Here is a 17,847-nt window from a genome sequence, read left to right on the forward strand (position 1 = left end):
GTGAACTCCCCACCCACTTTTGGATTGGGAGTCTCCCTTGCCTAGTTTGGACAAGGAGTCTACCCCTACCCAATGTGTAAATTGACAGACAAGGGTGTAGTTTTTGCATTTGTAATTAATCAAAAAGATAAAAAAATATAGTTTTTACTTTTTTGCAAAATATGTTCTTTTCGTGTGGAAAAACATTGTACCCATATCCATGCCTAGTTTTCAAAATTGCAATTTGGGCAGGTTTTGAGCATTCGTCATTTGGTGTGCAACCAACCTTAGGTTCTATAAAACAAGGGTTTGTACTATGTTGGAGATCTTGGGCTGTGCAAGGACATGGAAGATTGTGGTGTCATCTCCACCAATTTTGAGATAGAGAGAGACACACAGAGAGAGAGAGAGAGAGAGAGAGAGAGAGAGAGAGAGAGAGGAAAGAAGATGGCATCTCAAAATTTTCTTATTGCATGCGGTTAACAATTGGTTGCTGCTCGCAACTTTTCTACTACAGGCTAGTTTCTACTAACGGTCATGTGAAATTTGAACGGGGTTCCATCATCCATCGTAATGCATTTCTGTTTGCTCAGGCCAAAATCATCAACCAAAACAGAAGAAGACGTAGGGACTTGACAGACACAGGAAGTATGGTCACAGAGGAACAGCGCAGGCGCATGGAACAGAATAGGACAGCAGCCCTGGCTCGCCGTCGAGCGAAAGGCGATACAACAAATTTCGGGGCACCAACGAGAGGGGAAGATGAGCTGCCACACGGGCTCTTGCCTGCTTCCTGCCATCCCCTCCAAATGCATCGCCCACCAAATGCAGAGCTCCCCCAAATTCACCATCAGCTGCAGCACCCACCAAATCCCTCATGTGGGTCCTCCTCTCTCTCTCACACCAGCTTTGTCTTGCAAGCAGAGATGCGCTACCCTATCGCCAAGAAGCCTCGCATCGATCAGGGATCGTGGGCCTTGCGCCCCTGTTCCAACAGTAATTTATGGAGCCTCAAGACAGAGACCCAGAAAATTGGCCCAGAGAAGCCTGAGCCTCGTGTAGAGGTGTCTTTGGAGCTTTCCAGTGTGGAACAGTTTACTGTATCCGTATCAGATCAGAGTAAGGCAAGGGATGTTGTGAGAAGGCTGCTTTCTCAAGTGAGTCCTCTTGCCCACCCTTGACTTCACGGAACAGAGCATTTTTATGTAGTTTTGTTGAGCTGGCCTGCTTATGGGCGCAAGCCCTTATAGCAACACTTTTCAGTGTGAAACAGTTTACTGTATTATATAAGATCAAAGTGCTGCAGGAGATTTCATTAGAAGCTTGCTTCTCCAGTAAGTCCTCATGCCCTCCCTTGACTCCATGGAGCATAATCGAGCATATCATTTTGTGTAATTTTTTTGAGCTGCCCTCCTTATGTGTGCCGATTGCCATAGAAGCTCTATCACAATTTACTGTCTTCACATCAGATCAGAGTGCTGCATGTTAGGCTTCTTTCTCTTGCAAGTCCTTATGCCTACCCTTACTTCATGGAATACGATTGAGCAGATTAGCTTGTGGAATTCTGTGTTGCCCTCTTTATGTCTGTGCAAAGCTGCCATAGAAACGTTCCTTAGTAATCTTTCCCACAGATGTAGAAATAAACCTGCTATCTTTTGATCCCCTGCTTTACCACAGACATTAAACTTCTCTTCCTCACTGTCCATGTCACCATATGAAGTTAGAATATCACTTTCCAACATCTAACAGAGGCTCATCACAATCTAATAGACGAAACACTCTGTTTCATATGCTAGTCTTCCATTTCCATCTGATTTTGTTTGGGTGCCTATAAATTTATTAATCAAAACGGAATTTAGCTGGATATCATAGTGACAATAATCAGCTGTTTTGCTCAAAGTAACGATAATCCTTGTACAAGTGCTGCTTTCACATAGCTTAATTATGCTATGTATGTCAAGATCTCACGATATCAAATTGGTTTGTATGCACAGGTGAAACAGTTGTCCTTAAACAAATCTGATCTCAATGAGAGCATATCAGAGAATGTCTCATACCATATAAAAGATTACCATGAGGTGCTTCAAGTTCTGAGGAATAAACCTCGTGTCATTTTACATCAGATACCCCATTGCACATTGACAAACATTCTGAAAATTTATCAGAAGAGATCTCAAGCTGATCATCAACAGTGGGTTCCATTTATGCCAAATCATATTTCAGATGCTGATGTAGATACCCTCTTGCAGCACGTACCTTGCAACCTGAAGTCAACATTGTTGCCATTTCAGTTGGATGGTGTAAAGTATGGTTTAAGGAGAGGTGGAAGGTGTCTCATAGCAGATGACATGGGAGTTGGAAAAACCATACAGGTTTTCTACTAACGTTAGTTGAAACTTGTCTTTTATGAAGTTGCAAAATTATCTGACAAATTAAAGCTGTTGTTAATAATTGAGGATAAAAAGAATAGAAATTCCTTTTTCCAAGTGTTTGCTAGTAATCATATATGAGAAGAATATCTAACCATTATGAGGAAATGAGATGTTATTTGTCTTCAATCAAGTCATAAGTAAAGCATAGGATTCCAAATCAAAGCGGTAGAAAAGCATGGGGTTCCTAATTAGAGTGGAAGATTTGACGCTACAAGTTCAGTAGTGGCAAATTTAAAGAGAACCCTGGTAGGAACCTAAATCAAGACTAGACAACATGGTAAGAACTCATGATTAAAATAGGACAATATTTCCTTAAGTGGGCATATAATTGGATCAGTAAATGCATGTGTTGCCATATGCAAGAGCAGTCCAGCAAGGAAATGCAATATAAATAAGGGTCAAGACAGGTAGACGATAGCTGAGATGGCCTTGGCGAAGTCATAAACAGCCCGAACAGAGAGCAAATGGTAGAAAATGCAGGATAACCAGCAGGCTGAGGCTGGAAAACAAGTCGTCCAACAATGAACTGAGGTTTCCCACATCAAGCAACAGACTGACTGAGGGAAATATAGCTTGGGACAGCTCCATGACAGTAAAACACAGATTGTAGCAGCTCTGAAACAGGAGGAATCAGGTTGTCCAACTTGTAGACGGGTCACCCAGTTGCAAACAGGCCTGAGAGCAGCAAAAAGCAAAGATTGCAGACTTGAAACATCAGCACAAATATCGAAATCAGCAACATTGTTCGTCTGATATAATGTGAGAATGATCAACGGAAGTGGAAGAATCACAAAGGCTAAACACTAGAAGAATGAAAACTAGTCTCTAGATAATTTCCAAAGGTCAGTTTGAGCTTCCTTTGGTAAAATTGAGAACACAAGAACTCAAATAATGACTGAATGGACATTGGAATCCATAACATGATACAAAAGATTTACCATACCAACCACATAGGTGAATAAAATGTGGTGACTAGCAATATCTCTAGACTCCCTCTCTCCAAGTGGATGTGATTTGATGTGATAAGAATGGAGGAGTGGAGTATATATATAGACTTCGGGACAAGACCCAAGATAAATTAGCTACCCCTAAATGGGCTGCCTAGATGCCCATAAAAACAGCCAATGCAAAGCCTAATTAATAGCCTAACACCCATGAAATGTATACCACTAACACTACCTTTGTAAAATTGAGATGCAGTTGTTTTGGCAACAAATGTATGACAAAAGTAGAAATGCAAGGCAAGAGATAATGGAATGATGTAGCAATGATTCTTTATTTTTTGACGTGAATTGGATGTTGATTAGCTGTGGCAGCAATGCTGGTCTTAATTTACTCAATTAGATAATGAATTGGGTCTGCAAAGGCTAGGGCAAAGCATTGGTATTGATGTATAAATAGGGATGAGGCTTCATATAGCTGATAGATGAGTTTGGAATTGAGATTTGCATGTACCACATATTGGTTGCAATGTGCAGTTGTGTGGGACCAAGTTTGCACCTCAATGTCACATTTAAAGGTAAATTGGACAAAGAACATCATTTATTGCCATGTGCCTTGCTCTTGAATCAGCCTAGCAGTGTGTTGGTTTGTGATAGCAAGTCAATTGTGATTTTTGCAATGTTTGAATAATGATAAAGAAATACCATAAGGGGCGTATTGTATGTCATTTACCATGCTAGAGCATTCTAGCTCTCATCTTCAATAAATCTTATGGTTTATTTGTTGATTTGTTTCATATGTGCAAACTAGTAGATGTTTACTGCCCTTTAGATTATTTTGGAGGGCCTATTTCAATCTCTGTTCCTTCTCTCACTCTCATTCTTGATAGTGGTCATTGGTCATGGTCACCTCTTGGTTGTGAGTCAGACACTGAGTCGATAAGGGACGTTAGTAGCTTTGTTTGGGTCCACTCATTTTGATCACTTTTGGCCTTGTTATTCTTTGTCTTTTTCTTTTTTAATCCATGTCTATCTTTTCGGCCTTGGACTCCACCCAAGAGTAATTGTTTGGATTTCTTTGGGGATACGCCACTTGAGAGTATTTTTTCGGGTTTCTCTAGGGTTATTGCTATCTAAGAGTATTTAAGGATTTTTTAAGGATTATGCCATCCAAGAATTTTTGTTGGATTTCTTTAGAGTTATGCCATGTGAAAGTATTTTAGGATTTTTTGCCTACTTGTAGACACACTTGCCAATTGGTCATTCACTCTTTGTGCCTTAACACGTCTAGCACCCTTATTGCAGCTACACAATGTAGCACGTTGAGTGGCTAATCATTGTATTCGGTTTTTATGTAGTATTCTATTGAGTTGTCTTTTCATTGCTCTTTATTGTTTCTTTTGGCTCATAGTATTTTTCTTTTGCTGCCGCCTCTCACATGGTATTAACTCTTCATCTACATTGGAGTTGTTGTCTCTTCGTTGCCAGCCACTTCTACTATCCCTATAGTTGCGTCTTATTATAGTTGCCCCTCTCTTTCCTTTTCACCTCTCTATCCATCTTGTTTGCGACGATGAATGACTTTTGCTCTTTTTATCTCCTGCATTTTAGTTGGGTTTACTATTCATGAGGTAATGGCCTATCTTAGGCACCTGAAGAAGTTGCATTTCCTTGCTATTCTAATTGTTGGTCGCTCCTTGAAGGTTGCTTGTGCTACATTTTCCATCAAGTAACGTTCTAGTGGTTGTATCTATTTCTGAAGGCAACATTGGTAGTTGTGTTTTTTCCAATTCGAGGTGGTCTTGGTGCTTCACCTCTCTATCCATCTTGTTTGTGACAACGAATAACTTTTGCTCTTCTTATCTCCTATATTTTAGTTGGGCTTGCTATCCATGAGGTAATGGCCTATCTTAGGCACTTGAAGAAGCTGTATTCCCTTGGTGCTTTTCACCTCTCTATCCATCTTGTTTGCGACGATGAATGACTTTTGCTCTTCTTATCTCCTGCATTTTAGTTGGGTTTACTATTCATGAGGTAATGGCCTATCTTAGGCACCTGAAGAAGTTGCATTTCCTTGCTATTCTAACTGTTGGTCGCTCCTTGAAGGTTGCTTGTGCTACATTTTCCATCAAGTAACGTTCTAGTGGTTGTATCTATTTCTGAAGGCAACATTGGTAGTTGTGTTTTTTCCAATTCGAGGTGGTCTTGGTGCTTCACCTCTCTATCCATCTTGTTTGTGACAACGAATAACTTTTGCTCTTCTTATCTCCTATATTTTAGTTGGGCTTGCTATCCATGAGGTAATGGCCTATCTTAGGTACTTGAAGAAGCTGTATTCCCTTGCTATTCTAACCATTGGTCTCTCCTTGAAGGTTGCTTGTGCTATATTTTCCATCAAGTAACGTACTAGTGGCTGTATCTATTTTTGAAGGCAACATTGGGAGTTGTGCTTTTCCCAATTCGAAGTGGTCTTGGTGCTTCATCTGCCCTTGAAGGTATCAAAAGATGACGTATCAACGAGATAGTAGGGTTGGCGGGGAGGAACACGGAGTGAACTCGGCAAACATGGAGAAGAGAAGAGAAGAGAAGAGAAGAGAAGAGAAGAGAAGAGAAGAGAAGAGAAGAGAAGAGAGAAGAAACTCTGATGAATGGAATGATGAAGATTTGAATCACGGAGTGAATGTGATAGAAGGGAACAAGGGTGCCGTAGCACAAGGAGGATGATGAAGACAACCACGAACCATGAATCACAATGTCCTCTTGAAGGGGTGTGAGGGTAGTGGAGAGGCTGGAGAGAAGAGGTGACGGACTGAATGAATCAGCCGTAAGGAATGAATAAGAGAGTGGCCTATAAATAGGCATAGTCAGAGTCTAGGATGGCGCCCATTTTTGGGGTTGCAAACCCTAAACACAAACCCTAAATGTAAAACGTAGAAACGCAAAAACGCAAACTATGGGTGAAGGGTTTCTCAACACCCCCTCTCAGGCCCAAAAAGGGGAACAAGAGAAGAGCGAGGTGGAGATGCAATGCTACATGTTGAAGAATGCGCATGCAGCAGGTGCCACTTGGATAGTGTCTCTTGTGGGGAATTTGTTCACTTGCCTAAGCGCCCTATACAAAGATGATGAAAATATGCAATGCATAGGAGGAATGTCGGATTTTGTGTGGTGTTGAGAATCATAAGGATATGCCCGTACTCGATCACGGGAGTTGGCTCCATGCTGACCAAGTGACCAAGGTAAGAAGAAGAGGAGGAAGAAGATGTGGAGGATCCCTAAGATCCAAAATTTCCACCGGAAAGGGAACCTGCATTAAAGACCAGTAGACAGAGTGAACTGGAGAACCCGAAACACAACCTCGGGAGAGAAGTCACTAGCTTCGTGCATCCATGCTGGAAGGAATACGAAGGCCTCGTTACCAAGTCGTGGCTGAACCTCCGAGGTCCCGATCTAGGTGGTACCTGAAGATCCTGGGTATCAATAGAGGATGGGTGAAGAACTTCATGTGGAGTAGGTTCCCCCTATGAGGTGGGAGGTGGAGGGGTCCCCGCTGAAGTCGAAGAAAAAGTAGATGCCCCCTCTGAGTGCAAAGAAATAATATCTCCCTTTGAATCCCCCTCTAAAGTAGATAGGGAATCCAAAAACTCATGGATCACGGACTCCGAAATGTCTGATGACGAAGGAAGTGCCGCTGGTCGTGCCGAAGAACGTATTTGGGGTGCCGAAGAGCTCCCAAAGGTAGCCTCTCGAACTTGAGTAGTCGAGGGTGGGGAAGGGTGGGGCTCAGAATGAGCAAGAGGTGGGCAATAGTCGCTGTCTCTTAGTGGAGCGGACTGGGTAGCCAAAGAAGAGGAAGGAGTCGAGCAGCCACTGTCTCTCAAAGGAGCGGAGTGACGATGAGACAGTATTAAACAAGCACTGTCTCTCGATGGAGCAGACTGTAGATTCATAGGTTGTGGAAGCCACTGTACTGGAAAATAAGTGGGAGAAGATTGCTGCTGGCATTGTGACGATCTCCAGGAGGTCATAGCGCCAATTGATTCTCCATGTGCTCGAAAGGACTTAGTGTGCATCGGATGCGTCTTATTGCCTTGAGCATAGTACTCTGATAGCCGATGTAGAATGATCTCGGTGGCCCAGAAAGAAGAGGTGGCACAAGGAGTGCCTAGTGGAAGACGTATATACTTCGGGGGGGTGGGGAGTAAGGGTCGAAGTCGGCAAGCATTGTGGTGTGTCCGGTGATGCCACAATAGGAGCACCCAGTAGTCTGGTCATCTATTGGTAAAGAAGCCATGGATACCATGAACCACGAACCGCAATGTTTGCCCCAAGGGGTGTGAGGACAGTGTGAAGCATGAACCGCAATGTCCGCTTCAAGGGGTGGGAGGGCAGTGGAAGGGCTGGAAGTGAGCTGCAAGTGGGAGAAGGATGCAACCAGCAGTAAGAGGTTGCAACCGGTAGAAAAACGCAGGTGAGGAGAGAGAAAGACTAAAAACGCAGGCATCAGGTGAGAGAAAGACTGAAAATGCAGGCAAGACAGCCTGTAGGGAGAGAGAAAGACTAAAAACGCAGGAAAAAACAGCAGCAGCAGTCAATATGCTTAAATCAGCTTCGAACAGTGTGTGATAGGCTGGAAATAGGCGCCAGACTGTTGTAGACAGCAATGGCCAGCTTGGACCGCGATGTCATCTTCGTTTGGGGTGTGGGCAGCAAGCTGAAATACCTGAAATCTGCAAAAACGAGATTGTTTTTTGAATGGAGAGTGATCAGCAACAGTCGTTTTGCTGTAAACAGCTGAAAACTGCGGATGGAAGGTTGGAAATAGGTGCCATGTTGGGATATAAAGGCCCGGTGACCTCCGTGTATACAGTACTGTACATGTGAACGCACCCTTTATGTGCCCTAAGTATAAATACATTTTATTCTTTGTGTACCAACACATTGTTGGTACACTCTTATCGTCTCGGACTTTCACTCTGCTCACACTCACTCTAGCCGTCACGCTCATACGCTCACTCTTGCTCGATCTCAAAAACTCTCAACTGTGTCCTTCCAGTTTCAACAACTGGTATCAAAGCCAAAGGTCCCGCACACTTCCCAAGATTGACAAGTCTGGTCTGACCTGACGGGATCAGTTGACAACAGCTGGGCGAACTCGGAACGAGGCGCTAGGCGAATTGGGAACGAGGCAGTGACTTGTCCAGGCGGTGTGCGACTGGGAACGAGGCGACGTGTAGGCGACCTCTGCGGGCGGTTTGCATGACGGGCAACAGGCAGGTGGCGCCGGCGGGCAAGCGTTAGATAGACGTGACGGGGCAGGGTCAACGGATCCCCTTCCCCCTGGTCATTTCGTAGATCCCAAACATTCTTTTTAAAATCTTTTCTTGAATCCCTCCTTGGCGAGAGTTAGTTCACACACCAGAGGCACAGTTTCAAAATCTGTGCAAATCTGGCCATAGAATTTGGGGCTTTTCCCAGATTTGGCATCATTCATGCTTGTCAGTGACTTTTGAGTCAGAAATTGCAGACATCGCGAGCGGTGACCTCAATTAAATTGGGGACTTTGCCAATTTTGTCGAAATTTTGCATTTTTGGGTAAAATTTCCTGACATTGGATCCCAGAAATTTGGGGTTTTTCATATATTGGCAAAGCTTTACTCAGCTGGGTCAGATTGATTGACATCATGCAATTTTGGACTTGAAATTTTGGGAATTTGCGCAGATTTTTGGTAAATTTCTGCATCTTTTGCCCGTGCAATGGCTGGTTGATGTATAAACAGCAGAGATTTATTTCTGGTTGAGGAAAAACAGCAGGGTATTTTGCTGGTTCAGCTTGTGCTTCCGCAGATTAGTGCATTTACTCTTGTGTTCGTGATAAAATGGCTGCAACTTCTTCCAGTTCAGACATCAAGAGTTTGATGGAGATCAAACGGTTTGATGGAGATCAAACGGTTTGATGGTCATGGCTTTGACCTTTGGAAAGACTGTATGTAGGGCATTTTGTTCCTGAAGGATTGTGAGGATGCTTTGCAGGAAGATAAACCCGCACTAATATCTGATGTAGATTGGGCCAGAGTGAATAAAAAGGTTGTGGCTTATATAAAGATGGGTGTCACTGATGACATTCTGACAGACATTAAGGGTTTAGACACAAGTTATGCAATATGGAAGAAGCTAAAGACTACTTATGAGATCACCACACCTGTTAATCAAGTGCATTTAATGCGCAAGTTGGTGAATATGCGACTGGATGAGTCAAAGCCTGCAGCTGAGCACTTGAGTGCAATTACAGGGATTCTAAATCAGCTCAAAGATGCAATCTTGGACTTTGATGATAAGTTGAGGGCGATCTTTTTTATCATGACACTGCCGGACTCATGGAAAACCTTTGTGGTTTCACTCAACAATAACCCCAATCTCTCATATGATGGGGTGAGGGTTCTATCTTGAATGAATAAATTAGATGTATGTCTAGTGGAGAAGGCAGCAACTCAGCTTATAATGTAAGAGGCAGGGCTGAAAAGAAAAATGCACATGCAGGGCAGAGAAACAGGAGCAAGAGTAAAGGAAAGGATAAGAGTGACATTACTTGCTATCATTGTGGTCGGAAGGGCCACAAGAAACTTGATTGCAGGTACTACAAGAAGGAACAAGAGAGAAAGAAGAATGCAAGAGATAAAAAGAAGAAGGAAGAAAAGACAGATGCATTGGAGACATCCAAAGGCAAAGAAAAGGCCAATGTGGCCTCTAGTGTGGTCATAGAGGAGCTTTTAGATACAGAGGCTGATGTATTATGTGCAGTTGATTATAATGCCCTTGTATATCACATGCAGGATATGCAGATTACCAAGGCTGATGTGATTGATGCTCTCTTGTCAGTTGATGATGGTCACTCAGACTTGGATTGTAGACTCTGGTGCCTCTTTCCATGTAACTCCTTGCTTGGAGTGTTTTGCTATATTCAATGCAGGCAATTGTGGAAAGGTGTACCTTGGAAATAGCCATGCTTGTAGCATTGATGGGATTGGCATCGTACACTTGTCTTTAGACAATGGTCAAGAGCTTGTGTTGAAAGATGTCAGATATGTGCCTGGCATTAAAAAGAGTTTACTATCTGTTGGTCAGCTTGACTTGCATGGCTACACCACACTATTTGGTGGTGGTTTGTGGAAAGTAAAAAAGGGTTCCATGCTGATTGCAAAAGGAACCAAGAAGGGCACATTGTATTGTTTGCATTGTAAAGCCTTGAATGGCAAGTTTCTTGTAGTTGCTGAAATTTGCAGCCACTTGGAGTTATGGCATAAGAGATTAGGCCATATGAGCCAAAAAGGACTTGATGTTCTTACCTCTCTGAAGAGGGTTGATGGAAAAGACTCTAAACTTGATTTTTGTAATGAGTGTCAGTTTGGAAAGCAAATAAAAAATTCCTTTTAGGTGTCTCTCGTAAGTCCAATGTCTTGGACTTAGTGCATTCTGATGTATGTAGTATGCCCGTGAAATCATTGGGTGGTGCTTCATATTTTGTCTCCTTTATTGATGATTGTTCCAAGAAGATTTGGGTGTACTTGTTGAAAAAGAAAAGTGAAGTGTTTGCTGTTTTTAAAACTTTTCATGCATTTGTGACCACTTAGATAGATAAAAAGCTGAAATGCTTGAGAACTGATAATGGGGTGAGTTCACATCGACTGAATTTAAGTCATTTTGTGACTTACATGGTATTAAGAGGGAGCTTACTGTTAGCAGAGTATTTGTCAGCTCATGTGTGAGTCTGAGCTTGATCTGGGCTGGGCATTTTTATTAGGTATTTTAGGTATTTTTCTGGTGTGGCATTTTATGCCAGTGGAGCATTTTATGCACCAGTCGGCCAGCTTTAATGCTGTCCGACCAGCATTATTGCTCCCCACTTTTTCAGCCTATTTATACTCAGTGGCTCCTCCTCAGTCAGTTACTTCATCTTCACCATCTGCAGACTCTGTGGAGAGAGGAGCCAGTGCCAGTGCCCACGCAGCCAGTGACTCACTGTTGTATGCGACTGTCTCGTGTTCAGATATATGGATTCCATTTCCCGTGCATACATCTGAGTTCTCATCTGTATCGTGTTCTTTCTTTTCTCTTTTTGTCTTGTGTTTCAGCAGTTTATTTCAGCACATGTTTATGCTTCCACCGCTGCTCCACTTCTGACATGGTATCAGTTTTCAGGATTTGTGTTTCTGCTGTGTTTTATTGCTGATTTCAGGACTGTTTTGTACCCTTGCTGATTAGACGACTGCTGTCCCAGCCAGGCGACCTGTTTTGGGGCTGTTTTCAGCCTGCGTTTTTTGCAGTTTTGCCATCGCCTGCTGCCTCCGCACCCTCTGCTGCCTACGCACCCTCTGCTGCCTGCGTTTTTCATCTGCAGCTGCTGGCGACAGTTTTCTACCTGTTTTCTCCAGTTTACAGCCTGCGTTTTGCTGATTCAGCATCTCTCGTGGCTGGGTGACTGTTCCTTCAGGCCGTTTTTGCTGTTTTTGGCAGTTTTTGACTGATTTTTTGACTTTCTGCAGCAGATTTTGTCTTCTATTGATCAGATTTTGGGTTCTATTGCATGTGAACTCTCTTTTTCTGTAGTCTGTGCTTGTGTTTTGGCTGTGTTTCCTCTCTAAATTCCATCTCTTCTCTACTTCTCTTCTTATCCTCTCCATATGGCTCCTCCGTGCACTTCCACTGATGATAAGTTACATGGACTTGATTATCTCACATGGAGTGCTGTCATGAAAGCTTGGTTTGTGCATCTCGTTGGGACGGTCCTCTACAAGCTCCCCCCGGAGTTTGATGGAGTGGCCAATGCTTTGCGGGCGCAGACATCATCGACTCCTGTCAGTTTTACACATATGACCTCGATGCTTCTTGAGCACGAGGCATCCTTTTGATTACAGGGGCGGCTTCCGGCACATTATGGAGGTGAGGCTTATGTAGCTTCAGAGAGGGGTGACGGGAAGAAGAAGTCGAAGGCCCAGTGTTACCACTGTGGCAAGAAGGGACATTTGCGGAAGGACTGCAAGAAGTTAGCGGCTTCCAGGAAGAAGGAGCAGAAGACGAAGCGGGATGCTGACTCTACCGATGAGTCCTCTCCTTCATCAGACTCCGACTCCGATCCTCCGACCAAGGTGAAGTCCAAGGCGCGGAAGGGATCCTCTTCTTTGGATCGCGGGAAGGGCTTGGTGGCCCCTTCCTCGGCTGCTTTCTAGTGGTGGTGATGAGGTCATCCCTCACGACTCTCTTGTGCCAGAGAGGGAGTGTGAGTGGGTGTTCAGATGGGGCAGCCACGCCTCATCTATATTTTTATACAGGTGCACAGGTTCCAGAGAGGAACGTCCCTGACGCATCGACTTCAGTCTGGCGGAATCAAATCCTGGAGCTGGGATTGACATCCAGGTTCATGATGAGCTGGTTATCTGACAGAGAGCGGGAGGCTTTCGTCTGGAGCTCACATGAGGGGAGACTTTGGCGGTCTGGCCAAAGGCGGGGACTCCATGGTCACATATGTTCAGAGGCATTTTTCACAGGATGGTCTTGTATGCTATTGCGAGACATTGGTGATGGACACAGAGACATGCTATGATCTTCTCTATTTTCAGGTGTTTGGTACGATCGACATCGACATCAGGTTCTCTCCAAGGCACCTTGGTGGTGGCTTGATCACCCACTCCTTGGGTATCCATGGTTCTACTTGGTGGTTCTATGTTATATAGTTTCTGATCCCTTTTCATTGTACTATTGTATTGTATCAGATCACTCATGATCTGAGAGAGGGTGTTAGCAGAGTATTTGTCAGCTCATGTGTGAGTCTGAGCTTGATATGGGCTGGGCATTTTTATTAGGTATTTTAGGTATTTTTCTGGTGTGGCATTTTATGCCAGTGGAGCATTTTATGCACCAGTCGGCCAGCTTTAACGCTGTCCGACTAGCATTATTGCTCCCCACTTTTTCAGCCTATTTATACTTAGTGGCTCCTCCTCAGTCAGTTACTTCATCTTCACCATCTGCAGACTCTGTGGAGAGAGGAGCCAGTGCCAGTGCCCACGCAGCCAGTGACTCACTGTTGTATGCGACTGTCTCGTGTTCAGATATATGGATTCCATTTCCCGTGCATACATCTGAGTTCTCATCTGTATCGTGTTCTTTCTTTTCTCTTTTTGTCTTGTGTTTCAGCAGTTTATTTCAGCACATGTTTATGCTTCCACCGCTGCTCCACTTCTGACATGGTATCAGTTTTCAGGATTTGTGTTTCTGCTGTGTTTTATTGCTGATTTCAGGACTGTTTTGTACCCTTGCTGATTAGACGACTGCTGTCCCAGCCAGGCGACCTGTTTTGGGGCTGTTTTCAGCCTGCGTTTTTTGCAGTTTTGCCATCGCCTGCTGCCTCCGCACCCTCTGCTGCCTACGCACCCTCTGCTGCCTGCGTTTTTCATCTGCAGCTGCTGGCGACAGTTTTCTACCTGTTTTCTCCAGTTTACAGCCTGCGTTTTGCTGATTCAGCATCTCTCGTGGCTGGGTGACTGTTCCTTCAGGCCGTTTTTGCTGTTTTTGGCAGTTTTTGACTGATTTTTTGACTTTCTGCAGCAGATTTTGTCTTCTATTGATCAGATTTTGGGTTCTATTGCATGTGAACTCTCTTTTTCTGTAGTCTGTGCTTGTGTTTTGGCTGTGTTTCCTCTCTAAATTCCATCTCTTCTCTACTTCTCTTCTTATCCTCTCCATATGGCTCCTCCGTGCACTTCCACTGATGATAAGTTACATGGACTTGATTATCTCACATGGAGTGCTGTCATGAAAGCTTGGTTTGTGCATCTCGTTGGGACGGTCCTCTACAAGCTCCCCCCGGAGTTTGATGGAGTGGCCAATGCTTTGCGGGCGCAGACATCATCGACTCCTGTCAGTTTTACACATATGACCTCGATGCTTCTTGAGCACGAGGCATCCTTTTGATTACAGGGGCGGCTTCCGGCACATTATGGAGGTGAGGCTTATGTAGCTTCAGAGAGGGGTGACGGGAAGAAGAAGTCGAAGGCCCAGTGTTACCACTGTGGCAAGAAGGGACATTTGCGGAAGGACTGCAAGAAGTTAGCGGCTTCCAGGAAGAAGGAGCAGAAGACGAAGCGGGATGCTGACTCTACCGATGAGTCCTCTCCTTCATCAGACTCCGACTCCGATCCTCCGACCAAGGTGAAGTCCAAGGCGCGGAAGGGATCCTCTTCTTTGGATCGCGGGAAGGGCTTGGTGGCCCCTTCCTCGGCTGCTTTCTAGTGGTGGTGATGAGGTCATCCCTCACGACTCTCTTGTGCCAGAGAGGGAGTGTGAGTGGGTGTTCAGATGGGGCAGCCACGCCTCATCTATATTTTTATACAGGTGCACAGGTTCCAGAGAGGAACGTCCCTGACGCATCGACTTCAGTCTGGCGGAATCAAATCCTGGAGCTGGGATTGACATCCAGGTTCATGATGAGCTGGTTATCTGACAGAGAGCGGGAGGCTTTCGTCTGGAGCTCACATGAGGGGAGACTTTGGCGGTCTGGCCAAAGGCGGGGACTCCATGGTCACATATGTTCAGAGGCATTTTTCACAGGATGGTCTTGTATGCTATTGCGAGACATTGGTGATGGACACAGAGACATGCTATGATCTTCTCTATTTTCAGGTGTTTGGTACGATCGACATCGACATCAGGTTCTCTCCAAGGCACCTTGGTGGTGGCTTGATCACCCACTCCTTGGGTATCCATGGTTCTACTTGGTGGTTCTATGTTATATAGTTTCTGATCCCTTTTCATTGTACTATTGTATTGTATCAGATCACTCATGATCTGAGAGAGGGTGTTAGCAGAGTATTTGTCAGCTCATGTGTGAGTCTGAGCTTGATATGGGCTGGGCATTTTTATTAGGTATTTTAGGTATTTTTCTGGTGTGGCATTTTATGCCAGTGGAGCATTTTATGCACCAGTCGGCCAGCTTTAACGCTGTCCGACTAGCATTATTGCTCCCCACTTTTTCAGCCTATTTATACTTAGTGGCTCCTCCTCAGTCAGTTACTTCATCTTCACCATCTGCAGACTCTGTGGAGAGAGGAGCCAGTGCCAGTGCCCACGCAGCCAGTGACTCACTGTTGTATGCGACTGTCTCGTGTTCAGATATATGGATTCCATTTCCCGTGCATACATCTGAGTTCTCATCTGTATCGTGTTCTTTCTTTTCTCTTTTTGTCTTGTGTTTCAGCAGTTTATTTCAGCACATGTTTATGCTTCCACCGCTGCTCCACTTCTGACACTTACAGCCCCTTACAGTCCTTCAAATGGGGTGGGTGAAAGATATAACAGGACTTTATGTGAAAGAGTGCGGTGCATGCTGTCCACTGCCAATCTCCCTCATGCATTTTGGGGAGAGGCACTCAAAACCGCGGTTCACATTTGCAACCGCTCTCCAAATAGGTCCTTAAATAATGGCATCCCTGAGGAGGTTTGGTCAGGCAAATCGGCCTCATATGACCATTTACGTATATTTGGGTGTGATGCTTTTGTACATGTTAGGGATGAGCTGAGGAATAAACTTGACCCAAAATCCACCAAAGGCATTTTCATGGGCTATGGTGATGAGGGTGAATTTGGCTACAGAGTGTGGTTACCTCAATCCAAGAAAATTATTCGCAGTCGTAATGTTGTGTTTAATGAGGCAAAATTGTTGAAAGGCTCTTTAGTCTCTAATGAAGATCTGAAAAAGGTGAAATTTCAGAGTTTGCAGCCACCCATAACTTTAGAAAATGAGCCTCAAGGTGCTGTACCACAGGCCGAAACTGATGATTAGCCGGTTACTTTTGAGCCAGATGATGATGGACAGCAAATAGAAGCACAAGGAGGTCATGGACAGCAAGATAGGCTTGCTGATTATGAAAATGCAGGTGCTGGAAATGAAAATGAAGGTGCTGTACAGCATGAACAACATGTTGAAAATGGTTTACAGCCGCAAATGAATGCCGAAAATAATATACCTCCTGATGTAGACCCAATTCCTGACAATGTTGATCATTGAGTATGCAGGTCTACATGCGTAAGAAGGCAACCACATAGGTTCGACCCCTCCTTGCATTATGTGATGCTTACAGATGAGGGTGAGCCTCTTACATACAAAGAGGCCAAGTCATGTGAGTTCAGTAGTAAGTGGGAGCTAGCTATGCAGGAAGAGATTAAATCTCTATATGCAAATGATACTTGGGATCTTGTGTCATTACCAAAGGGAAGAAAGCCACTTCCAAACAAATGGGTGTACAAAGTCAAGACAGTTGATGGAAAACCCAAGTACAAGGCAAGGCTAGTTGCCAAAGGTTATGCACAAAAGGAAGGGATTGACTTCCAAAAGGTCTTCTCTCCTGTTGTGAAGATGACCACTTTACGTGTGCTTTTTGCTCTTACTGCTGTTTTGGATTTAGAGCTGTATCAAATGGATGTAAAAACAACTTTCTTGCATGGTGACATTGATGAGGAAATCTACATGAAACAGCCCGAGGGCTTTGTAGTTCCTGGAAAAGAGCAGATGGTGTGTAAGCTAAAACGCAGCCTGTATGGGCTGAAGCAAGCACCACGGCAGTGGTACAAAAAGTTTGATACTTTTATGCTATCTCATGAGTTTACACGCAGCCATGCAGATCATTGCTTGTACATGAAAAAGGATATAGATGGCAGCCCCATAATACTTGTTTTGTATGTGGATGATATGTTACTAGTTGGGAAAAGAGAGACTAGCTTGGATGCTCTCAAAAATCAGTTGAAATCAGCTTTCTCCATGAAAGATTTGGGGAATGCAGAGCATATTTTGGGCATGAGGATTTGTAGAGATAGAATGTAGAAATTGCTGTTTTTATCTCAAGAAATGTACAGATTTAACATGGCTGAAGCTAAGCCTTTTGGGGTATACTTACCTCCTTATCTCAAGCTTAGCAAAGCCAACAGCCCGAAAGATGACGTGGAAGCAAATGCTATGAAGGGAGTTCCTTATGCATCAACTTGTGGCTCTCTTATGCATGCTATGGTTGCTACTCGTCCAAACATTGCTCACGCAGTGGGAGTTGTTAGCAGGTTTATGTCAAATCCTAGCAAAGCACATTGGGAGGCTGTCAAGTGTATTCTTCGATACCTTAAGGGTACACAAAGAAAAAGTATTTGCTATGGGCAGGGCGCACTTAGTTTGCAGGGTTATTGTGATGCAGACATGGCAGGTGACTTGGACACTTGTAGGTCCATCAGCGGGTATGTCTTTACAGTTGCTGGTGGGACTGTTTCTTGGTGTTCCAGGTTGCAAAACGTTGTTGCACTTATGCATCAACTTGTGGCTCTCTTATGTATGCTATGGTTGCTACTCGTCCAAACATTGCTCACGCAGTGGGAGTTGTTAGCAGGTTTATGTCAAATCCTGGCAAAGCACATTGGGAGGCTGTCAAGTGTATTCTTCGATACCTTAAGGGTACACT

General features: G+C 44.2%; 1 protein-coding gene across 5 annotated transcripts in view; it reads left to right on the forward strand.

Moving 5' to 3' along the window:
- The first annotated feature begins 470 nt into the window (after window positions 1-470).
- The window catches only part of LOC148016329 (SNF2 domain-containing protein / helicase domain-containing protein / HNH endonuclease domain-containing protein), a 184,994-nt gene continuing 167,617 nt past the window's right edge, over window positions 471-17,847 (forward strand). For all 5 annotated transcript variants that reach the window (XR_015688020.1, XR_015688021.1, XR_015688022.1 and 2 more), the window contains exons 1-2: window positions 471-1,136; window positions 1,974-2,351. Coding sequence is in view for 1 of the 5 variants with exons in the window: in XM_087663656.1 (XP_087519782.1) it covers window positions 630-1,136; window positions 1,974-2,351 (885 nt within the window). In the remaining 4 variants the exon portion in view is untranslated. The remainder of the gene's footprint in view (window positions 1,137-1,973; window positions 2,352-17,847) is intronic.

Source organism: Lygodium microphyllum, chromosome 23, assembly GCF_053477565.2.
Source record: "Lygodium microphyllum isolate KBCC chromosome 23, Lygodium_microphyllum_v1.1.10, whole genome shotgun sequence".
NCBI lineage: Eukaryota > Viridiplantae > Streptophyta > Polypodiopsida > Schizaeales > Lygodiaceae > Lygodium > Lygodium microphyllum.